Source organism: Cryptomeria japonica, chromosome 7 (assembly GCF_030272615.1).
Source record: "Cryptomeria japonica chromosome 7, Sugi_1.0, whole genome shotgun sequence".
Taxonomy (NCBI): domain Eukaryota; kingdom Viridiplantae; phylum Streptophyta; class Pinopsida; order Cupressales; family Cupressaceae; genus Cryptomeria; species Cryptomeria japonica.
In genome coordinates this window covers 772,743,318-772,769,252 of record NC_081411.1, presented here as the reverse complement: position 1 = coordinate 772,769,252, position 25,935 = coordinate 772,743,318, and the positions used below count along the sequence as shown (strand labels likewise).

Here is a 25,935-nt window from a genome sequence, read left to right as displayed (position 1 = left end):
AAGATCAAATCATGAAAATTGGGTCGAAGCACATCCAATTAGGGCCTTGCCTCTTTATTTTACTTCCAATGATTGCCAATGAATGGATTCCAATTGATCAGGATCGAATCATGAAAAGTGGGTCAAAGCATATCCAATTAGGGCCTTGCCTCTTTATTTCACTTTTAAGGTGAGTGATTGCCAATGATTGCCAAGTGGTCCACAAACAGTTTTTCCTTTCTTTTCTAAATAGAAAGAGTGGGACAAATAATCAGGTTGAACACACAAGTTTCGGTAAGTCCACAAAGTTATTAGAATCACTCCATTTAGCATTATTATTTTTTGAGATGAATTCCACCCTGTTAACCTCTACTCCAAGTCCATCTTTATAGTGTGCAACCTGCACTGATGGAATCCTCGCAAACATTTTTGCAAGGTTCAACTATGCACACTTGCACCAACCTTAACATCAACACCTAGACCCAATCTTGTACCAATACTCAATCCAATATTCATTATGTCAAAAACTGCAATTATGCCAACACTAGGGACATTGATGCTGTATTGGTACCAACAATGGCAGCCTTAGTGTCAACTCCAATTTGATCATCAACATGCCAGGCTAATCTGAACATGCCAACTTGCATCAAAGCAACAACAGTTCCATCATTTTTGCATAAGTTCAAACTTCTGCAAGAATCCTCACCTAGCCAATTTCCTCTAAGTTGCCCTTTCAATTAGAGGCACATTTCCTTATAATAGCTGGAAATGCTTCAACGTCCCAACCATTCCATCCTCTTGACGCTAATATATGTATCAAATGCAATTTGATGGATTCAAAAGTGTTGGATTATTTCATTCTTAATTCAAATGTTCCAATCTTTCACAATATTTCCAGAACTCTTATTTGAGGTTTCATTTACAGAACTCATTTTAGTGTAATGAACTAGAGCTATAAATATTATCTATGTTGTCTTCGTTCATTTCTTTGTAGTCTAATTTCTTATTTTTTGCAGTATGTATTGTTTACTTAGCACGTCTTGAGCACTCACTCTTCACTTCTTTCCAATTTGTAACATGGTTAGTTCTCATTAGCCATCTTGTCCCTTGAAAATCTCTGGCATCTGAATTGTGTTTGCTACTGATTTTGCACTACCAGATTGCAGAAATATAAATGATAATAAAAAGTAACAATGCACACAATGAATACCATTAGTGTTTTTACAATTGTTCGGTACAGGGAGCATCCAGCACAGCATACCTTCCTTGACATGGACTTGATTTCTGAACGACAATAGTGACAGTTATTTGTTAGACAACTGTCAACAACCAAACACAAGAAGTTGAATTCCTGTCTAATGCTAACATAACATAACGGCTACAACAAAACATTATTAAACCAACAGATTGGACAACATTTTTCTTTTATTTGCAGCCCCAGAAGGTTATTTGGACCAAGTCTATCATGCGGTATCACCTGGTGACCTCCCCGTATGTGTCTACGGTCATGATGTAAAAAATTAGTTTTCCTTTAGCATAAATATAACATGCCAACATGATCCTTCGCTGATTCAGAAAGCACAAGTAAACCGAGTTGAATATCTAGATTCATTATGACTACAGCCCAAAGGCATGACATTATGTAGACTTGACACTCATAGTTAGTGGCAACAATGAATGCAAGCAGAAAATTTTGAAAATTGGATTTACTGAGAAAATGTTGTGGATGATATCCATGGACAACCTTATCAATTATGGTACAAATGTAATGGTTAATTGATTGCGTATTGCAGGTGAAGCCCTTGTGTTAAAATTAAATTGCAATATGAACATTGGTGAACATCACATCATACACACAAATTTGGAGACCACTTAGGGCTTGATTCTTGCTCTTACATTTAAAAAATCCAAACAATGCATTTATCCATAGGGTGCTCTCGATTCATAAAAACAAAGGCAGAAATACAAAGTTGTGTTTTCGAATGTTCTTTATACATTTAAAAGTTCCATTTGGTGCTTCCTCGCCATGTAATCACTTTGTCTAACTTCATTAACAAAATCATATGCTTCAAGTAGTCTTCCCTCTTTACGATAACCATATGTAATGGCATTATAAGTCTGCTCATTTGGCATGAAACCATGTTTCTTCATGTAGTCAAGAACATTCTTGACCTCTTCAAACATTGCAAGGTCAGAATAACCTGTAATTAATGTATTGTAAGTGATAATACAAGGACGGATGCCTGAATCCATCATTTCCGAGAAAATCCTTGAAGCATCTTGCATGAGACCCTGTTTGCAGTATGCACTGATTACACTGTTGTGGGAGAAAACATCTGGCTTCATGCCAATAACTTGCATATCTTTTAAGATAGATTCTGCCTTCTTACAATTCCCTGCTCTACCATACATGCTAATCAGGGAATTATATGTCACCAAATCCGGTTTGCACCCAGATTGCTTCATACTATTTACAACTTCAAGAGCTTTATCAATCAAGCCGTGTTTCCCATACGTAGAAATCATCACATTGAATGTAATCAAGTCTGGGGAAAAGCCCCGTCTTTTCAGTTCCAAGAAAGCATTTTCTGTCTTTTTTAACAAATTACATTTACTATATGCATGCACAACTGATTTTAGGAGTACCCAACTAGGATGAATGATTCCTGCTTGTATATCTCCTGCTAGGGCATTCAATTGCTCTAAATTATCACCATTTGCATAAGCATGCAATAATGAGGCATAAGCATCTGCATTTGGTTTATAACCTTTTTCATTCATATCTTTCAGAACAGCTTCTGCCTCCTTCCAGTGCCCTTTTCTAGACAATGCATTTAAAATGGCATTGTAAGTCGAAAGATTGGGAGCAATTCCTGCTTCCAACATTGCACTATATGTTGCCAAAGCACGCCTGATTGATCCACATCTGCCATAAGCGCTGATCAAAGTATTAAAGGTATCTCGGTTTGGATAGACTCCAGCTTTCATCATTTCCTTATAAACTCTATCAACAAACTTATCCACTCCATTTCTTGCACACATAGTCAGCAAGGTATTCCATGTGACTCTGTCAGGGGTATATCCAGCAGATCTCAGTTCACCAAATACTTGCATCATCTCTTTAAATTTTCCCTTCTTCCCATACATACCAATAATAGCATTGAAAGTGCATATATTTGGACGACAATCATTGCTCTTCATCTTCTCAAACAACAATATCACCTTCTCCTCTCTATCTGCCCTGCCAAAGGCAGATATCAGAGTTGTATACGTAAAAATATCAGGCTTTGTTCCTTTGCTTACCATTGTATCCATCAAAGCAGCAGCTTCATCATAGAAGCCTGCTGTACAGTAAGCTGAAATCAATACATTGTAAGTCATGATATCCGGTCGACAATCTTCATTCTTTTCCATTTCCCTCAATATGATCAGAACTTCTTTATGCAACCCTGCTTTCCCATACACATCAAGAAGAGAATTGTATGCTATACTGCAGGGAACACAGCCCTCGGCCTTCATCTCTTTAAAGATCTTTGATGCTTCTTCATGCAGCTCTGCTCTTACACAGGCACCTAGAATGATATTATAGGTGTACAGATCAGGTTTAAATCCCTTACTTTTTATCTCTTCAACAACTAAAGGGATTTTATTCCAGGAATTGCCCACTCTGCCATACACACCAAGCATTACATTGTATGTGACGAGATTAGGTTCGCATCCATCTTCCTGCATTCTTTTGAACAAAGAAATTGCTTGCTTGTATTTGCCAGACTTGGAATGCAAAGCAATCAAAGCAGTATATGCATAAACATCCATTGCATAACCTTCTAGCAGAAGCTCCTCAAAAAGATCACTTGCTTTAGAAAACTCACAAGCCCTTCCCAGAGCACTCAGCATGAGCCCAATTGCTCGTCCATTGGGTTTGTGGACTTCGTGATTTCTCATCCAGTTGAAAACACCAAGAGCATTTCGCCATTTTTTAAACCCCACCAAACCCCTTAAGATTTGAACAAGATCCCCTTCTAGGAGTTTATCTTGTGTTATATCTAATATGTCACGCACTTTCCTATTTTCTTCAAGAATAGACATGAGAATTGACTTACCGGTTTCTGAGAGCTCCTTCCTCCATGACTGGCTTCCGTTGCTGATGTCCCGCAAATCTGAAACATTGTTGCCCATTAACGAATTAACGCCCTTTTCAGCTTGGGCATCGTTTTTTCTGGTACACAGTAAAGAATCCACATCCTTTTCAAGTTGGGTATCCATTTTATTGATTTGGGTGTCATTTTTAATAAAACCAGTGGCATTTTTGGTGAAATTGGGGTCCTTTTTAATGAGTGGTGAAGTGCTGGGAGCTGAAATTGATTGAAGGGTAAGATTTTGATTGATCTTTTTAGATTGAGGATTGGCATTAGATTTGCGTTGGGTAGAGTGAGGTGAAAAATCAGTTGAATTGTTGAGAAGTTCGATGAGGGAAACTATGGGAAGTGTCTCCGATTGAGATGTTGGGGGAGGAGATAGTTTTTTTGGATTGAAGATGTTTTTGGGAGGAGCAGGTGCAGGTCTCAGACAAGGAAGAGAAATTCTCTCGGCCATTATTTCTTCTTACTATCTTTGCCCTGCCCTACCATGATGATCGAAGCATACAAATATCCAGCTCTCTACTTCTGTCGTAATGGATATAGTCCCACAACATCCCAACTATCACTCAGCCTCATCTCAACAAGAACCACATATTAATTTTGCCATCGATGTTAAAATTCGACTGCCAAATACGAATCTCCTCTCGATCCCGTGTATCACTTCTTAATAATATTTTCTAAGATTTTTTATTTTTTATTTTCATTTATTTATTTATTTTAAAAGATTTTTATCTATAAAATTGTTTTAATTATCTGGATTTAGAGCATGAGTTTAGGCTGAAACCTTCGATTTCACCAGCAAATTAAGGGCCTATTTGATATGGAACATGAGCCTTAGGCTGAAACCTTCAATTTCACCCGCAAATCAAAGGTCTAATGATTTTTAAGAATTTTAAATTATAAAATTTCAAACAAACTTAATAAAGATCATTTTCAATTAAATTTCAAAGACCTTTGTAAAATTTACAAGGAAATTCATTACAACCCTCATGACAAATGAAACTATCTTTTATTATAATGTGATATTTTATTAGTAGTCATAGAGAAAATGATTTTTTGAAGGCTAAAGTTGTTCACACAAGATTTTGTGGGTGGAAAAAGATTTATAGGAAACCACTGGAATGTATGATTGATAAGTATTTGACTATTTGAAAAAGGCTCTCATGATATAATCTTGAAAATATCATTGCTATGTAGAAAAGAATGGGCCAAACATTTTCAATGTAAAATTTATAAGGAAATTCATTACAATCCAATGCTTTATTATCAATCATGGAGAATGAAATTATTTTTTCTAGGCTAAACTTTGTAAAGATTGCTATCAATAAAATTTCAAAGTCTTTTATAAGGAAATTCATTATAATATGATGTTTTATTAGTAGTCATGGAAAAAACAATTTTTTGAAGGTTAAAGTTGTTCACACAAGATTTTGTAGTTAGAAAAAATCTAATAGGAAACCACTTGAATGCATGGTTGAAAATTATTTGATTGTTTTAGAGAAGGCTCTCATGATATACTCTTCATAATATCATTGCTATGTAGGAAAGAATGGGTCAAACATTTTCAATAACAAGTCATATTTGTCAAAATGACTATGTTAAAGCACATGATCACTTTGAATGGTCTTTTAGGATTTAGGTCCTACATTCCTAAGAACTTTTGAAATATTCTCTATTGATGCTTCTACTTACATCACTATTAATGGTTGTCGATTTTCATTTTTGGTGATTTTTAGATTGTTATGATAAGAATGTCCTCTTGCTTTTGCTTTACATGTGTTAGTTGTTAAAGGTTTTAGTTTTCTTTTTGGTTCATGTTATGTCATAAATCTTGCTAAAAGGTATATCACTCTTCCCAATTCCACTCAATATCTTGTTAATGATCATTTTTTATGATTATTTTCTCTCTTGGGAGACGAAAATGATATCAATCTAGCTCTTCAATGCTCAAACTTTATTGCTTAACTTCTAGTTTAAGTATTCAATTGTAAAAAAACCAATGTTATAGATAGTTTTTGTTGTCTTTAGAAACTTACTTGAATCAATTATTTGGCTAAATTGGATTGACTATCAAAAAAAATTCAAAATCCTAAGCATTACTTTTGTCTTTTGGGCTTCTTCATTAACATTTTGGAAAATTGTTATTTGGGTGGAAAAAAGTTGGATTTTTATAGTAGGAAAGTCTCAAGTTTATTCTAATGTTCTAGTTGCTACTCATATTTATTATCCTTCATGTTGGGTGCTTGAAAGCTTCTTAAATAAAAAGTGAGAAAAACTCTTTAGAAATATTTTATGGGCTTCATTAGAATAAGGCAAAGGATTTCACAAAGTTGCCAAGGAATATTCTTTCCTTCCTTGTGATTTAAGAGGGCTTGATCTCATTGACATATAAGGGAAAGGCATAGCCTTATATGCTAAATGGATAGCCAAGCAATATGTTCTTCCCTCATAAGGGAATTTGAAGGTGGACAAGGGGCGGAGGAGATTGGAGCTATAGTAGTAATAAAGGTGTTAGAATCTGCAAAATAAATGATAACCCAATATCTTGTGCAATAAATTAGATTTATAGAATTGTAAATACATATGATTAAATCAATCAAAATAGCATTCCAAATTTAGTTTGCAAGAGACTAATTCAAATTCTCAAGAAACAAATAGCATTAGGAAATCATACAACATGAAACTACAAGATGCAAATACATGCTAGGAGATTGAGTACATATATAAACTAGGTGATAGGTGGAGGTGACAAATACGACCAGTGGTGAGAGTACACCAATATATCCAAGAATAGGAAATGTAACTCTCATGAAATATGTTGACAATATACACCACCTCACTCTAATACTCATTTTATTAGCCTAAGGAATCTTAGTTAAAAAATGTATGAAAAACCTAGCTAATAAGAAAATAAATACCCTTTAGGAAAAATAAAAACTTACACTAACACCCATAGCTTAAATGGATGAAAATACGAGTCTAAAAAAATGAAGGATCCCAATGAGGTAAGTCTACACATAAAAATCCTCTGAAGGAGAACAATTCCCCTAATAAAAGAGAGAATGTCCCTCACTCCCCAAATAGAGAGAGAGGGGGTGGGGGATCAAGAAGACCCCCCAACAGATGGAGCTTCTTGTACCCCAATAAATCTTATAGATGAAGGCACTTTCTTTCTATGGAGAGTTTGGTGAAAATATTAGCAACCAACTCATAAGTTGGATAATAGTGGATATTAATGACTTGTCCACGAATGAGCTCCTAAATATTATGCATGTAGACATCAATATGCTTTGTCCTTTAATGATATTTTTTTCATATTTTTCCAAATTCTCTTTAGGAATCCTTTCCCTGCTCTGATACCAATTGTTGAAATCAAGGAACACTGAGAGGGGGGGGTGAATCAGTGTTATGTAACTTTTAACTTTGTCACTATGTCATTTAAACCACTAAATGCATATGAAGGAAATTAAAGTGGAGAAAAAATAAAGCAAAGATCATCAACACCATAACAACAAGATTTATACGTGGTGTAGCGTCCTAAAATTTCACCCCTTACAATTTTGACTGCATTTTGGGCCCTCACCTTACCGGTCTCATCCCCATGCTTGATCAGGACCCATTTATGCCTCCCCTATGCAACCAAACTTCATTTTTCTATCTTACAACCCACATAACCACTTGTCCCTGGCCTAAATTAGGGCAGGACCAAGGCACCACACCTTGGTCCTCCCTAATCAGGACCTATTCTGGCCCCTAGGCCCTATCTCAAATATGAGTGGGAAATTACTTCCCCATGTCGACCTATGTTAGAAAATTAAACAATTGATGATAGGCAAGTACATAAGGAAGTTTCCTCTCTCATTTGAGCATATAGCATGACAAAGTGAAGGCAAGGAGACTACATTCAAGCATTCAAGCATTCATCATCAAGCATTCCTCAAGGCTACATATTCTTCATCTATTCATTGGAGCAACATTGCATCATTCATTTGCAAGCATGTGTGTGTGTGTTAGGGTTTTGCCATGTTCATGCCATTTCATACAACATATGTGATTACATCTAAGAAGAAAAGCATCATCATCATCTATTGCAGATCTGAAGGTATACCTTTCCATCATTTATTTTCAAGAATTTGTAGTATTTCATTCAAGGTTGATTCCAAACTGGGGTTTGACTTAGGCAAACCCCTATTTTGAACCCCTTTCTAATTCTTTCTGTGTGTAGGAAATAGGTACGTAGTTGTACTTCTAGAATTAAGCTTTATTTGTAGAGACAGAAAAACCTTTTTTGATGCGTGAAAATTTCAGAGGACCAAGTTGGGGGCGACCTAGTCCGGACACACGATCCCCACAACTTTTGGCAGATTTCGTAGAGCAACTTTGAAACATCTCAAACTTCTTAGATCCAAGTGCATGAACGAATCCCGAACCTGTATCTCATTGTTTTCGCCTATTTTTTCTTCAACTGCAGCACTTTACTTATTCAACTTAGAAAAGGGGGTCAAACACATTCCAACACAACCAATCTACTTAGTATTCAGTCCTTGTATTATTTAGAATTGGATCTAGTGGATTCATCCCCTCTTTTGAATGTAAAGTTCTCCAAGTGAAAATCGACTTAGTGATTTCCCCCTTTCATGTGGTGAATTTGCTAAGCCTCGAATTTTCCACTTTACATGTGGAAACCCGGTTAAGGGAAAAACCACAGTGCAATTCAAACCCACAATATTAATATAATCTTTTAGAAGTATAAAAATATTACATAAGGGGAATGGACATGCATTTAGGCACACTGCCTAGAGCTCACTGCTCAATGTTTACAATAAGGGCTACAACCCGGAAGCCTCACTGCCTTACAAAATAGTTACAAAGGTAGCATATATGAAGGTGAACTATGAAATAAAATCTACAAATGCATGGAATAGTTTCGGTTAAGCACACAATGTTGTATCTTACTCCATTTTGTAGAACTGCTCTATTATGATATTTTGCATCGTACCGAAGCTCAAATCTTCATCATGCACACGTTAAACTGTGCCCAATCGCCCATACATGGATTCCACACACTACTCTCTTAAAAAATGATCAGATCAATCACTCATATATATCCACATCACCAAATTAAATCATTTATCTATCAGCTCAAAACGCATAACATGCAACATTAAACGTGTTGCTCAAATCAGCCCAAACCAATCATGTAGACCAAAAAATATTGATTATATGCTTCCCAAATGTCAACTTAACAACCTCTAACATAAATTCAATCACCAAAATCATCCCAATGATTCTGCATAACATGTTATACCATTGGTTGACCAAATAGCATTGTTTTTCCTGAAATGTCGAATACCAGATCTTCAATCTTGCACAAAAGACAACATCAGAGGATAAGATCCTGGAATAGGATACTCCAGACATCCAACCAACTACTTGTATCACCACAAAGCAAGATGTGCAACCAAAATTAATTTTTACCCAAAGTGTTCTTACTTTGTCAAGCAATGTGTTCCACTTTCCAGAATTAAGCAAAATTGAACTTCAGACTTTCGGTAGGATGAATCCATATAGCCCAGACAAAATCTTTGAGTTGGGTTTCCATCAATGACAACTTCCAAAAATTTATCTCTATCGGTATGGTGTCTCTTTCCAACACTTCAATTGTGAGATTTAAATAGCAAACTAATTGTCACAAAATATGATTGATGGTTGCTTGAACTAAACATCAAACTTAGTGAGAAGATTCCCAAAATAAATAACTTCAATTAAATTATTTTTAATCTCAATAGAAGATAGATCAATATAAGACTAATTCTTTCTCATCTAACAAAAAATACTTGAACCAGGTGTGAATCTGTAAACCTAAAGTAGACTTGAGATCTTGAGATTGTTTGCCCAATCTGAATCTATCTAGTCCACCAAGTCAATATCAATGTATATTGCTTAGTGAGTTATAAAATTGTGAGTATCTTTAATATAATGGATAATATTCCTAGTTTTCTTCTAGTACAACACATGATGCTCCTGCACGAATTGAGAGACTATGATCATGCAGAATAAAATACCAGGTCTCATGTGAGTCAAGTAGATGACACTCCCCACAACCTATCAATACAAAGTGCCATCAACAAACGATGAAGAAAATTGAGTCTCAAGTTCGACTATAGAAAGAAAGGGAGTCAAAGTAACCTTGCAATCAATTATTTAAAACCTTGAAATAAAATATAGAGCGCACTTATACAATGTGTTGATGATCCCAAAAGTAGATTGAGATATCTTATTCTCAATAAAATAGTGTAGCTTAGTCATCAAAAACCTATCATCAAGAGTAGACTTTCTATTGCAACGATGGACAAGGAAATCCTTATGATCAATAGGTCCTCAAAATAGAGAGACATAAGAATGAAGGAATAATCATACTACGAAATGTAGATGTTCATATTTGAATAGAAATGAAATAACCCAACTATGAGAAGGAAGTAGTCCATATTTTCATTCTAAGCTTGAGGGTCCTATTTTAGGCTATAGATAGATTTTTGGAGTTTACAAACCAAATAAGACTCTTGGTTAACACCCCATGGTTTCTCTAGTATATTTCTTCCTTAAGGTCTCTATGAAGAAATGTACTCTTCATGTCCATCTAGATAATTTCCCATCAATGTTCTACAATGATAGTAAGTTTGAGATAGATGAAGTTATTGTTAGATACAAGTGCAAAGGTATTATATTAATCAACACTAGGAACCTATAAAAATCTCTTCATAATTAATCATAACTTATGCTTATCTAATGAAACATCTATTGCAATTTTATCTTTGATAAATCCACTTACATTGAACAAGTTTCCTTCCCTTGGGAAGGGGGGAAAGATCCCAAACTTGGTTCCTAAAAAGAATGGGTTTACTGTTCACTATTCTAAACATGCAAACAAAAAATAATTTCCAATCTCATCATTCATTGGAGACCAATCAACTAGGCCCAAGTTTAGTCCCTTAGGAGAGCTAGGTGTTGTTAATAGTTCTCTTTCAATTTGATGATTGGATATGATGAAGACAAGAAATGATGCAAGAACTAGGTAAAGTTATAGGAAATTGATAAGAATCAACATAAACAAACAGATATAAAACTGGAATGCAAAGTATTCAAGATCATATTTGGAATGGGCTGAAAAAAGGAACCTGCCACTAAAATATGGACTTGAAAGTGTCAATCTATGGAGTGAGGCATGCTAGACCCATAGGCATCTTCATCGGCTTTAATTTTTATTTTCTGAATCAAGATGCTTTGTCGATCATTCTCCCAAAAATTTGACAAAAAAGTATCATTCATGTTGGAGCGTTGCTCCTTAGACTAGGAATTTCGCTTGTTCAAAATTTGAAATTGTATGTCTTAGTATGTTCTCAACAATTTGCATCTCTTTGTTATCTAATTTAGAACCTACACATATAGAAGAGGGAAAAAGTGTTGTGTTGTATAGGGACTTGCCTAAGTCAAAGCCCAAGTAGGAATTAATCTCCACTATAACAATGATGATTAGGAAAAAGAGACTACCCTTGATAGGGAAGATGATGAAAACCTTAAGAAAATGTAGAATTGACAAATGATACCTTTTCTATAATCCTCTTGCCTTGAAGCCTCATAAAAAGGTTGATGTTGCTTGATAGGAGTTAATGCATGCCTTCACTCATGGAGGAAACACATAAAATCGATCATGGATGATAACTTTAATGTTTAACTTTAGATTTATCCTTCACTATCTTGAAAATTCCTATTTGCTTTTCTCAATTGGAATTATCTTGATGTGAATTGAATTAGGAGTTGTTAAAATTAGGGGGTGGGAGATGTATTTATACATAATTTCACATGTTTCCTATTGAAATTTCAAATAAGGTTGACACAAAGGAATACTTTAGCGCTAAAAAACATTCCAACCAATAGAGGTTCAAATTTGGGCCCAGAATGATTAGACTATGACACCTATCACCATAGTCCAGGAGGTCTATGGTTCCTATGACCATGATCTTAGAATTTTGGCCTGAATTTGGGTTAGTGAGCATAGAATTGTATTGATATTTCAAATTTTGTCATGAAATGAGCACAATTAGTGATGAATCAGTGGCATGGGGGAAAATCACCAAAGTGAGCCCCAAATGAGTGTGAATTGTATGAGGATATAATTTACATCACTAGAGTCCTTAACCAAAGAACTATACTCCTCCTGCATAGTTATATCCCATGCAAGAATACTAGAATTTAAAAATACGATAGATTAAAGGTAGTAGAAATGAGTTCATGTGGACACTCCTTGAACTATGAATAATTATACATGGTTTATAATGGACCCTTGAACCAATCACATATAGTCTATAGTGTTTTTCAAGCCCAGAGTGGACTTATAGCTGGATAATCTAGAGAAGAAACATCAAACTTTTAATGATTACTAGGAGAGGAAGGAGGTGAATCCTCGTCATCACTCTCAACATCTAGAGTGGAGAAAGAAGACTCCTTGACATTAGAGACTTTCCCATGTCGATCTAAATAATCATAAGTTGTATCATCTAATCTAAGTGATTGCAATGTCAAAGAAAATGAGGAAAAATCACATGAAGAGACCTAAAAAATTCCTCCAAAAACTGAACACTCATAGCTATGAACAATTTGTGTGTAATTAGGTGAAGCAACTAATAACCCTTAAAAATTCATTTAGATAACTTAAAAATGTGTAAGGCTTGCTTTACAGATCCATGGACTTACATTTCTCTACAAGAATGTGGGTTGAAGCTAGAGAAACCCCAAAATTTTAAGTGCTTAACTTATGGTTTTTTACCACTCCAATATTAAAAGGGAGTGACTCTCTACAAGGCTTGATGAGGAATATGATTATGGATATAACAAGCGCAATTTATACCCTCTACCTATTTTTTTTTTTTTGATAGGTAATAAGCTGAAGCCAACAAGGTGTACATACCCTACCCCCTTTGTAGGATTTGAACTTGTGACCTCTATTTCAAGAGCACAAGTTCTCCACCACTAGGCCAACTCAGGTTGTACAAAATTAATGGTTTGAACCAAGGATGTAAGCATTACAAGAAAGAAGCCCCACTATTTCTCCAAGGTTCTCCCCAAGGTAAGGGTACTCCATTTTTAACACGGTAGAGACGAACCCGTGGGGTTCGAACCTAGGTTGTAGGCACTACAGGAAAGAAGCCCCGCCATTTCACCAAAGGGTCATCCCCCTCTCTACCTAATATTGAGTTGCAAGATATTTAGAGTGAATTATAAAATTTACTTCTTCCTTCAATGAATTTTTTAATTCTATAACATCATTATACTAATGATTGTATGGAACTAAATGATACAAATCAATTCTCTCTATAGCACAAAATTGCTCAAAATGATAATTGATATAATCACAAGCATTATAAATATGCAAAATTTTGATGACTTTCCTTGACTATTTCTCTATAAAAGAAATAAATTTCTAGTAAAAATTCTCAAAGACCTTAAACTTCTATTTGAGAAAATGCACCCAAGTATATCTAGAAAAGTCATCAATGAAGGTTAGAAATATTTAGCTCTACTAAAGGAAGGATATGAAAATGAAGTAGCCAAATCACCATGTACTGACTCTAGTATTTATTAAGTTATTCATGTCTTCCCTTTGTTAAAATTCTATTTAGAATGCATACCAAGGATGTACCATTAACAAACACCATAAAAAATTGATAACAAGGAAACCTTGTAACCATGCTCTACTAAGTACCCCGTTGCACGTAGTGGTAGCTTAGATGTCCAAATCACACATACCATAATTTACCCACCTCGTCAACATGTGAGAAAAATTGTCAAAGGAGAAACATACATGAAGTGATAAAAAAGAGAGAGTTAAGACTCTAAAGATATACTCTCCTCATTGGAAGTATAGAACCAATATGTATATCACTAATCATAATTGAATCAAAAGTAAACTCAACCTACTTGCCTAAACCTATGTGAGTGACATGATGGATGATATATTTTTTGGTAATGGGAGAACACAAAGGACATCTTTAAATGTGTCATACCCACATCAACAAACCTTGACCCACACACCTAAACATAAGTCTCATTACTGGTGCAGGAGCACATGAGCAATTTTGTTGTGTAGGTTCCAGGAGTTTGGAATCATGTGATTTTGGTTTGTAATAAGGTCAATAGGTTTTTGAATAAGTTCTCAGATGTTGTAAGGACCCTAGGAGTTACTGTTTGGCCAATGTTGGCCTATGGGCTCTTAAGAGTGCCAGGTAGAGTACTTGGTAGAATAAGCTGATTTTGAGTTAGAATAGGTCAGTATGATGTAGTTTAGGAGGTTTTAAGGTAATTTGAACCTTTAGAAGTGACCTAGGTTTGATTTGGGCAAAAGTTTCTCAACTATGTAAAAGTTGTAAAAAGTTGCAAAAGTTGCTCATGGCAACTTTGCAACATTTGCATTTTCCAAACACCAATGGTTAGTTGGCTTTCTTTTTCAGTTAAAAGACATTTGTAACCAACCCAAGGCTAATATAAGGCTTGGGACAACCGATGAGAACGTTGGTTGAAGATTTGAATGAAGAAAAGCAAGTTTAGCCTTTAAAATTTTGTGTTTTATAACGAGTATAGTTGAGTTTAATTGGATTTGTACGGTCTATACGGACTTCCAAGCCGGATCAAGGTATTAATTGTTAGAGCGGAGACATATCTTTCATTTCATGGTGATTTGAGGTTTTCAAGTGTTATAGTTTGTAAGTTTTATCAATTTTTGTTGCAGGCGGGTCCTAAAGACCTTAAAACAAGGGTTTTGAAGACTCTATGGCTCATACCTAGCATTCCATGGTGGAACTCCGTACTGAAACCTTGTGGAATGTTAGGAGGCCTTGTAAAGTATGATTTCAATTTGTTTTTAAGACAAGGGAGTCTAAACTCCAGATTTTCCACCATACCCTAGGCTTGGCACGTTGAGTTGGCAAGCAATGGAGATCATGGGTAATAGGCCCTAGATGGGTAAATCTAATGAATGGGATTGATGCAAGGTTTGATTGGAAATCCTCATGGATGAACAGACCTAAAACAATCATCAAAATCCTTGAGCAATCGGACTGGTGAAGGCATTCAAGCAAATCCCTAATTTGTAGGCTTAAAGGGAGGAATTAGGCCTAGAAAGGGTTAGGATGGTTAGCGACCAAACCCATGTCCAATTTTGTGATATTGTATGAAGCTTACAAAAGGGTATCTGAAAATTTAAATATTTCATACCGGCGTTCAGGACTTCTGACAGATAACCGCAAAATACCTCACTAGTAGGGCTAATTGAACTAGGTTTCCTAGTAGCCCTAAAAGAGCGGAACGATCCTAAAGCTTGAAACTGGTAAACACCAAAGTCCAGAAATGAAGGGATATGGCTGGAAAAATAAGGAAAATCATCCCTAAGTGTGTTGGTCATGTGTAATGAAGATCCTATGGTAGAGAGGGTTGGCTCTTGGTTAAGGTGTTGAGTAGGAAGGTCTCTGATAAGGAGTGTTGGACACTCACTAAACAAGAGGAGGTCACCTTAGTCTAAGGACCTTGGGAAGGTCAGTAAGGGTGGGCCCTACAACCTTTGGAAGGTTGGAAAGTGTGGAACCATTGGATGGTTCAAGAGACAACCTTGGAGACAACAAGAGTAAGAAAACCTAGTAGGAGTGAGCATCCTCTCTACATCAATTACCCATCAAAATAGTAGGCTCCAAAAATATGAACATGTCCTTAGACAAATCCATGTGATGCAAAGCACCTAAATCAAGAATCCAAGTGGATGGTTGTGAGGTATTTACTACGAGGTCCATGCCCTTTTCTTCTCCCTTACTATTATCCTTTTACTTGTTAGAGCCCTCATGTGAACTTTTCTTTACTAACTCAGGAACCTTGAAATTATTCTTTTATAGAATGTGTGTCAAGTCATCTATCCATTTATTCAAACATTAAAGTTCTTCATGGCTAGGCCTTTTTCAATAGGAATATTTAAGAATTTCTTTGTTAGTTTTTCCACCATTTAAAGTAGAGGTCTCATAGCCTACTTTTGAGGTAATTGGTTTTTTATCCTTGTCATTTTTTATATATTATTTTTATTACTTGTATATGTGTACCTTGGTTGACCTCCAAAGCATGTGACTTAAAGGGTTTAAGAGTACCCATAGAAATAAACTTATCATATTCCTTGGTAAGAAAAGTGGCCCGATTAACTAAGTACCAAGAGTACTCTTGGTGACATGAAAGGTATGAATAAAATTTGAATATTTAGGACTAAGCTTAGAGAGAATATTGACATTCGATTTCTCGTCTTTCTTTCCAATACTACATTGTTTCGACTATAATCTTATTCAATTTAATTTTGTGAATAATTCTTGAATGGTGTCATAATTTCCTAGGCTCAAACTAATGAGCTCTTTTTCTAACTGGTGTCATCTCGTAGAATTTTGATTCCCAATTTTTTTTTATAAACTAGTCTATATTTAATTTGTTAAATTTAGAGGTCCAATATAAAAATGGAGGTTAGAAATATAGACAATGACAATATTCCATATGCTTCATAACATGGTTAAAGCATTTTTTTTTGTAAGAAATGTAGGTTCAAGCTCTAATCTAGAATTATTATTTTGTGCAAACCTATGTTTCTTAAGTATATTACCATTTATGATTTCCGCTCAAAATGGTTGTATGATGCGAGGAAAGGAACTAAAATTTTATCCATGATCCAAAATACTAAAAATGCAAAAAAAGAGTGTGTTGAAAACAAGTAAACCCCATGTTATTAGCTATTGGCATGAAACCTAACATATGGTACTTCATCATTATCAAAATTTACAATGCAAGCATAGTATTTTAGTCTCTTAAAAATCCCAAAAATGACTAAAATATTGAAACTTTAGTTCTAATACAACACAAGATCAAGTTGAGAGTACTATGTGGAACAAATGTACTTAAAAGGGGGACCTAAAAATAAAAACATGTTTGTATGCATGAGGTATGGTCATTGAAAGGTCTCAAAATTGGATTTATGTAGTAAAGTATGCAAGAAGTTTTTTAAATAGAGAATCAAATTAAAAATACAATAACATCAATGTGAAAAGCATGAAATTAGACACCAAATCAAAAATTTGCATTGAAAAATGCTTGTATATGATCAGGAATGAGCATTCTAAACATAGATTACCAAAGTCAAAGTTACATTGGAGAGTGAGTAAGGTTGCAAGAAATAAATATTAATGTCATGATGATGTCATCAATAAAATATACCAAATAACCTAATATTCTTCCATACTAGAAAATTATCATCAATTTCATCCAAAACCACTTTTGTACCTCAAAACCATTGATTTAAAAACTTCCTCGACATAAAACTACCTTGTTGAAATTTATATGTTTTGAGGGAAATGTTTTTTGGAATATTATTGTGTGGTGATCAAATATAGAATAAAAAATAAAAAATTAAATTAACTCACAAAACATTCATCACAACCTCATAAGCCTTTCAAACAACCTTTAATTCCTTTTAACAGATTCCCAAAAGCTTGCCAAGATAAGAAACCAAAAATAGAGGAATACCCAAAACCAGTTAACCATCAACTTCGATACCAAATGTTAACAATAAGATAGTCAAAGGATGAGATACAAGGCTTGGACAAATATAACATAAAAATATTGTTAGTTAAATGGTGTCTCACCCTTGCACTAGTAAAAAGGTACTAGTGTGTTTAGATGGCTAGATACATGAAAATTTTATTAGGAAAATGGTGTCTCAACCTTGCCATAGTAAAAGGGTACTAGTGTGTTTAGATGGTGAGATAAACATTTGTATTTGTTTCGACTTCATGTGCACTCTAAGTGTTGGATAAGGAATGTTGGATTTTTCATATTGGTGCATTTTCATGCTACAAAAGTGCATTTATTGTGCTTGATAGTTGATAAAGCCACATTTTATGTATAATTTATCATTGTAAATATTGACCATTTATCATTAGGTCATAGACCTAACAGTGGATATTTTGTGTTCTTTGTTTCTCCTAGAAGGCAATGCTATATTATGAGGGCATTGCATTAAAGTTATGTATTATGATGTATTCTAAGAGTCTGATAGTTATTGAGTTGCCTTTGGATCTCCATTGGTGATACTCTTGTGAGAAGCTTGCTCTACAAGTATATTGTAATATGTTGTTGATTTCTAAATAATATATGTAGACACTCAAAATTGTCATGTCTAATTAAATAAATATTTTATTTATTTAATTATCTAAGCTTAATTCTTCTATTAATTAAATAAATCTTTATTTATTTAATTAATTCATTTATCCTCTTCTAGCCTTATTTCTCATTTAAATAAATACATTTATTTATTTAAATTATCCTTTCCCTAAATTAAATAAATATCTTATTTATTTAATTATCCCATTTCCTCTATTAATTAAATAAATCTCTATTTATTTAATTAATTCATTAGCCTTTTCTACCCATGACACATGTCATTCATCTCTTAATTCATACACTACCTACCCCTTCATTATTTTATTATTTCTTCTACCTACCCTCTAATCATAGCCGACCTCTTTTTACACCTCTCAATCTTATCCCTCCATTTCATATTGTGTCTTCTATATAAGGAGATGCTTCCTTCATTATCAAACCCTAATGAACTACCTGATCAATTGACTACACTACGATCCTACTTGCAACCACATTCTGTTCTTTGTTGAGCTCTTGTGCACATAAAATCTGAGAGCAAATATATCAAGCAAGATCAATGGAGATAGGAAGAATGGAGATCAAAACCCTATTGGACATGTGATGGTATAAACTTTGTGATTTCATTTGATTTGCATTGTCTTAGGTAATCTTCATATGTTATGGTGGATCTTTGTTGTTGTTAGGCTAGGGTTTTGTGGTTGAATTCATTTAGCCTTTCAATTTTGTTATTATTGATGTCCATTTTCACCATATACATTTTGGCACGCCTGGTGGGACCCTTGTCCCTTTTTGCATTTAACCTCCTTGTTGCAGATTTTGTGTTTTTGAAGTTGCAGATCTGACGTTTTCGACAACATTTTGATATTCTTACGTCCGCGTACCTTCGGATCGTGTTTTTGATTTTCTGACGCGTCTGCAACACCTGAAATTGCGTCTGTGTTATCAGCAATATTTTATTTTGCAGGTTTCAAAAATCGCGTTTATGTTATAAAGTCGCGTCTGTGGTATTTTAAGATGCGTCTGTGTTTTCGAACCGCATCTATGCCTCACAGAACCACGTCTGTGTCGAGGGTAACCGCGTCTGTGTTCACCAATTTCAAATTTTGGGGTTTATTAATTCAGTTTTGAGTTTTGCATTTAGGGTTTCAGATCTGATCTATTTTGAGCTAACATTTTCAGATCTAGCTAATGAAATTGGTGCAGCTTGTCTTGAAAGCAAAACGTTTGGTTGAAGGCCCCTATTTTCACAAAGTCTTTTGGGTTTAAAATTTGCCTAACTTGTGTGCTTGTAGGAAGGGGTGATTATTTGAAACAACCCAAACTACTAACAACTCTTTGTTGCAGGTCCTTGGCAAGGGTGTTTTTTTGAATTTTGTTGTGTGCCTTGTTTTCATAGACTAGCAAACACTTCAATTGGTGCACTAAAATTGAATCATTGTCTTTTGTGTTTTGAGCAATAGGCTCTTTTTGTTTAATCTTTAGAGGGCCTGTCTTCCTGTGTGGTCATTAGGACTACTAGTGAGAAGAGAATGACCCAAGTGATAGCGAGGAAAACCCATCTCTTCCGAACCACTATAAATAAATGTATTCATGGTGAAAACTATGGATAATGTGTGCTGATTAGTTCATACCGACACTATGTCTCCCCATAAACCCATTTGATCAGTTGTAGGGCGTAACCCCTACCGACTGGGAGCCTTCTATATTTACAGAGCTGAAAGTGCCGCATGTATGGCCACACGAGCGGATGCCCTTACTAGCACCTTTTTGTTTTAGAAGCCCAAATCCTTCTAGTTGTTGGGGCAGGAGGTCGGACCTCTGGTAGCGGCCCACACACATACGGTTCTTAGTAGAGATACAGAGTTCACCATGGGGAGTTTTCATGGGGAATGATGCTTGGCTGACCCGAGAAGTGAGTGCCGAGGGTGGAGCCAGTGAGGTCAAGCATCTAAGTATCCACTCTAAATAGCATAGCCTCGGGGGTAAAACCCTATGTGGGATCAACAACTATTGTCTTGGCCAGCCATAAGAATTGTGCTTGACTTATTTTAAACATTCGAACATTCAAGACCAAACAACAAAACATTGTGTCTTTTGTGTCTTCAAGTGTATGCAAAACATTTTTACATCAAACAACACACTTTTTTTTTTTTTTTGGAGTCATTTTGGAGTCTAGACACTTGCAAACATTGGGTCTTCATCAACATTGTGTCCTCTTGTCACAAAAAATAGTCAAACAGTCAGATTTGGTCACAACAAAATGACTTCACAGATTGAAAAAAATTGCACAAATTTTGCAGAAACGCGTCTGTGTCTGTCATAATAGCGTCTGTGTTGTCTAACCACGTCTGTGGAGGGTAGAAACGCGTCTGTGTTCCCAGAATCAACAGTGCATTTTACAAAAAAATCTCAAAAGCGCATCTGTGTTGAACAGAACCACGTCTGCATTAGGAAACCGCGTCTCTGAAGTATACAAGCACGTCTGTGTTCAGAATTGCAAAAATTTTACAATCCAGCAAACAAACACAGTCAGTTTCGGAATTCTTGAGCTTCCTAGGTCATTTCTCCAGGTTTCATTTAGCATTCAACCTGTCTTTGGGTCTCACACAGTCCATCATTGCTTCACATCTCACTTTACATTTACAATTGTATAAACTTGAGTCAAAAGGTCACTTGCTTGTCCTCCCTATACTTTGTCAACACACTACATACAACAACACTTTGCTAAGTGGTCCCTCATCAAGGTCTATCACCTTTGGGTCTCATTTGGTCTTACTTAGAGTCAAGGTCAACTTACCTCATCAAGAGAAACTATCCTCTCTTTGGAAGTCACACCTACTCTACTACATACATACTTGGTCTTACACTTTGGACATTGCAAGTACACCTCAGATTCATTTACATTCCATCCAACTCTTAGTCTTCCATACTCTTTCCATTTTCATCTAGTCTCGCACATCTTGGTCAATACCTAGTTCATGGTTGAAACCCATCTTCAAAAATCTAGGAGAGAAATTAAAGAGGCTCAAGAGCTTGCAAACATGAGTGTCTATGAGTACGACAATGATGTCTTTTTCAATTCTGATCATACTACATTACCTGACATGGATGCCTATAGAAACATTCCAAATGTTGAGAACATGGGCACTCCAAACAACAATGATACCCACAATGACAATATGGACAACTTTTCAATACATTCAGCAGATGTGGAATAATCCATTATGAATCCCCATTTCAATCGATTGGTTGAGGAAATAATGAGGAGGGATAGACAATACTTCTTACAAATGATGGCACAAAGTGGAGCCAAGATACCTCATGATTTTGACATGTCTCAAATAATGGAAAATTGGCCTTTGCAACAAACTCACTCCAACATGGATCAAAGAAGGCCTAATAGTGGAGGCAATATAGGACCACATATGGTACCTGAATCACCATCATCTTTGCTTCGAAAACCAGAGGTCCCACATACACATAGTCAAGCATATGATACTCACCTTCGCAGACCATTATGGAAGTCTTATGCAGAAAGATATACTCAATCACATACCCAAGCTAAGGATCAACCACCAAAGCAATTGGATATTCAAAGGCATGCTCAAAATTTGGACACAAGGAAAAACCCCGTGTCAAATTTGGGTTCAACGCATTAGAACATGACATGTCTGTAGAGTATGGTATACATGCACAAAATAGATATGGTGTTCCTCAACATGAATCTATACCAAGTGCTCCATATACGCAACATCACTATAGACCTCCTCCATAAGAACATGTGTATGATCAATATCATCCATATATGCAACAAGCTCCTCCTCCAATGGGTGCCTCAAACATGGGGTATGGTTCAAGAAGTTGATCTCCACCTAAGAGCAATTTGGAGCAACAAATCAGGGACTTACAAAAGAAAATGGAGGACATAAATACACCGAAGCTAACGTACACAGTGAGAGACATATGTCCTTATCCATTTGACAAGAGCATTCCAATGCCTCCTTTTCCTACACACTTTGTGATGCCTAAATTTGATAGGTATAGAGGAAAAGGGGATCCTAAGGCACACATAAAATAGTTTTTCACAGCTTGCATTGAAGTAGCTTCAGAAGAGACATATTTGATGAGATTATTCCCACAAAGCTTAGGTGATCAAGCTATGGAATGGTTCTCTCAACTCCCACCTAGTATTAAGTCATGGGGTGACTTAGTAGAGGCATTTATTCAACATTTCTCCTACAATATAGAGACAGACATATCAGTCACTACTTTGTGCAACACCAAGCAAAAAGAGGGAGAGTCTTTTGCATCATTTTTACAAAGATGGAGGAATCTAGCCAGCAGATGCTCTTGTGAAATTCCACAAAAACAAATGGTAGAAATGTTCACACAAAATGTTAACAAAGACATTGGCTATGATCTAAGGAAAGCTTGTTTGTCCACCTTCAAGGACGTCATTGAAAAAGGCTTAGCAATAGAAAAGGTCCTCTAGACACCCAAAATTGTCATGTCTAATTAAATAAATATTTTATTTATTTAATTATCTAAGCCTAATTCTTCTATTAATTAAATAAATATTTATTTATTTAATTAATTCATTTATCCTCTTCTAGCCTTATTTCTCATTTGAATAAATACATTTATTTATTTAAATTATCCTTTTCCTAAATTAAATAAATATTTATTTATTTAATTGATCTCATTTCTTCTATTAATTAAATAAATATTTATTTATTTAATTAATTCATTAGCCTTTTTCTACACATGACACATGTCATTCATCTCTTAATTCCTACACTACCTACCCCTTTCATTATTTTATTATTTCTTCTACCTACCCTCTAATCATAGCTGACCTCCTTTTACACCTCTCAATCTTATCCCTCCATTTCTTATAGTGTCTTCTATATAAGGAGATGCTTCCTTCATTATCAAACCCTAACTACTTGATCAATTGACTACACTACGATCCTACTTGCAACCACATTATGTTCTTTGTTGAGCTCTTGTGCACATAAAATCTGAGAGCAAATACATCAAACAAGATCAATGGAGATAGGAAGAATGGAGATCCAAACCCTATTGGACATGTAATGGTATAATATTTGTGATTTCATTTGATTTGCATTGTCTTAGGTAATCTTCATATATTATGGTGGATCTTTGTTGTTGTTAGGCTAGGGTTTGGTGGTTGAATTCATTTAGCCTTTCAATTTTGTCAATATTGTTATCCATTTTCACCATACACATTTTGGCACGCCCGGTGGGACTCTTGTCCCTTTTGTATTTAACCTCCTTGTTGCAGATTTTGTGTTTTTGAAGTTGCAGATCGGACGTTTTCGACAACATTTTGGTATTTTCGCGTCTGCGTACTTTCGGATCACGTTTTTGATTTTCTGGTACGTCTGTGACAACTGAAATCACGTATGTGTTATCGGCAATATTTTGTTTTGTAGGTTTCAAAAATTGCATTTATGTCCTAAAGTCGCATATGTGGTGGTTTAAGCCGTGTCTATGTTAAGTAGCCACATCTGTGATTTCGAGCCACGTCTGTGCCTCACAGAACCACGTTTGCATTAGAGAATCGCGTCTGTGTCGAGGGTAACCGTGTCTATGTTCATCAATTTCAAATTTTGAAGTTTATTCATTCAATTTCAAGTTTTGCATTTAGGGTTTCAGATCTGGTCTATTTTGAGCTAACATTTTCAGATCTAGCTAACGAAATTGGTGCAGCTTGTCTTGAAAGCAAAACATTTGGTTGAAGGCCCCTATTTTCACAAAGTCTTTTGGGTTTAAAATTTACCTAACTTGTGTGCTTGCAGGAAGGGGTGATCATTTGAAACAATCCAAACTACTAACAACCTTTTGTTGCAGGTCCTTGGCAAGAGTTTTTGGATTTTTATTGTGTGCCTTGTTTTCATAGACTAGCAAACACTTCAATTGGTGCACTAAAATTGAATCATTGTCTTTTGTGTCTTGAGCAATAGGCTCTTTTTGTTTAATCTTTAGAGGGCCTGTCTTCCCGTGTGGTCATTAGGACTACTAGTGAGAAGAGAACGACCCAAGTGGTAGTGATGAAAACCCACCTCTTCCAAACTACTATAAACAAATGTATTCATGGTGAAAACTATGGATAACATGTGCTAATTAGTTCATACCAACACTATGTCTCCCCATAAACCCGTTTGATCAAATTTATTTGATCAGTTGTAGGGCGTAACCCCTACCGGTTGGGAGCCTTCTGTATTTACAGAGCTGAAAGTGCCGCATGTATGGCCACACGAGCGGATGCCCTTACTAGCACCTTTTTGTTTTAGAAGCCCAAATCCTTCTAGTTGTTGGGGCAGGAGTTCGGACCTCTAGTAGCGGCCCACACACATACGGTTCTTAGTAGAGATACAAAGTTCGCCACGGGGAGTTTTCGTGGGGACTGATGCTTGGCTGACCTGAGAAGTGAGTGCCAAGGGTGGAGCTAGTGAGGTCAAGCATCTAAGTATCCGCTCTGAATAGCATAGCCTCAGGGGTAAAACCCCATGTGGGATCAACAACTATTGTCTTGGCCAGCCATAAGAATTGTGCTTGACTTATTTTAAACATTCAGAACATTCAAGACCAAACAGCAAAACATTGTGTCTTTTGTGTCTTCAAGTGTATGCAAAACAATTTTACATCAAACAACACACTTTTTATTGGAGTCATTTTTAGTCTAGACACTTACAAACATTGGGTCTTCATCACCACTGTGTCTTTTTGTCATGAAAAACAGTCAAACAGTCAGATTTGGTCACAACAAAATAACTTCATAGATTTGAAAAAATTGCACAAATTTTGCAGAAACGCGTCTGTGTCTGTAATAATAGCGTCTGTGCTGTATAACCACGTATGTGTTCCCGGAATCAACAGTGCATTTCACAAAAATCTCAGAAGCGCGTCTGTGTTGAACAGAACCACGTCTGTGTCAGGAAACTGCGTCTGCGTAGTATACAGGCGCGTCTGTGTTCAGAATTGCAAAAGAATTTTACAATCCAGCAAACAAGAGCAATCAGTTTCGAAATTATTGAGCTTCCTAGGTTGTTTCTCCAGGTTTTCATCTAGCATTCAACTTGTCTTTGGGTCTCACACAGTCCATCATTTCTTCACATCTTGCTTTACATTCACACTTGTCTAAACTTGAGTCAAAAGGTCACTTGCTTGTCCTCATCATACTTTGTCAACAGACTACATACAACAACACTTTGCTAAGTGGTCCCTCATCAAGGTCTATCACCTTTGGGTCTCATTTGGTCTTACTTAGAGTCAAGGTCAACTTACCTCATCAAGAGAAACTATCCTCTCTTTGGAAGTCACACCTACTCTACTACATACATACTTGGTCCTACACTTTGGACATTGCAAGTACACCTCAGATTCATTTACACTCCATCCAACTCTTGGTCTTCCATACTTTTTCCATTTTCATCTAGTCTCACACATCTTGGTCAATACCTAGTTCATGGTTGAAACTCATCTTCAAAAATCTAGGAGAGAAACTAAAGAGGCTCAAGAGTCCGCAAACATGAGTTCTTATGAGTATGACAAT

The 25,935-nt window shown here is 35.7% G+C and overlaps 1 protein-coding gene across 1 annotated transcript; it reads right to left on the bottom strand.

Moving 5' to 3' along the window:
- Positions 1-1,876: 1,876 nt before the first annotated feature.
- LOC131063468 (pentatricopeptide repeat-containing protein At5g02860) lies at positions 1,877-4,752 on the bottom strand. The gene has a single exon (XM_057997275.2). It carries the CDS (start codon positions 4,573-4,575, stop codon positions 1,969-1,971), a length of 2,607 nt encoding a protein of 868 aa, XP_057853258.2. The 5' UTR covers positions 4,576-4,752; the 3' UTR covers positions 1,877-1,968.
- Between the last annotated feature and the right edge of the window lie 21,183 nt (positions 4,753-25,935).

Excerpts from the sequence above, each read along its gene's own strand:
- LOC131063468 (XM_057997275.2), bottom strand. The coding sequence starts at position 4,575 with ATGGCCGAGAGAATTTCTCTTCCTTGTCTGAGACCTGCACCTGCTCCT.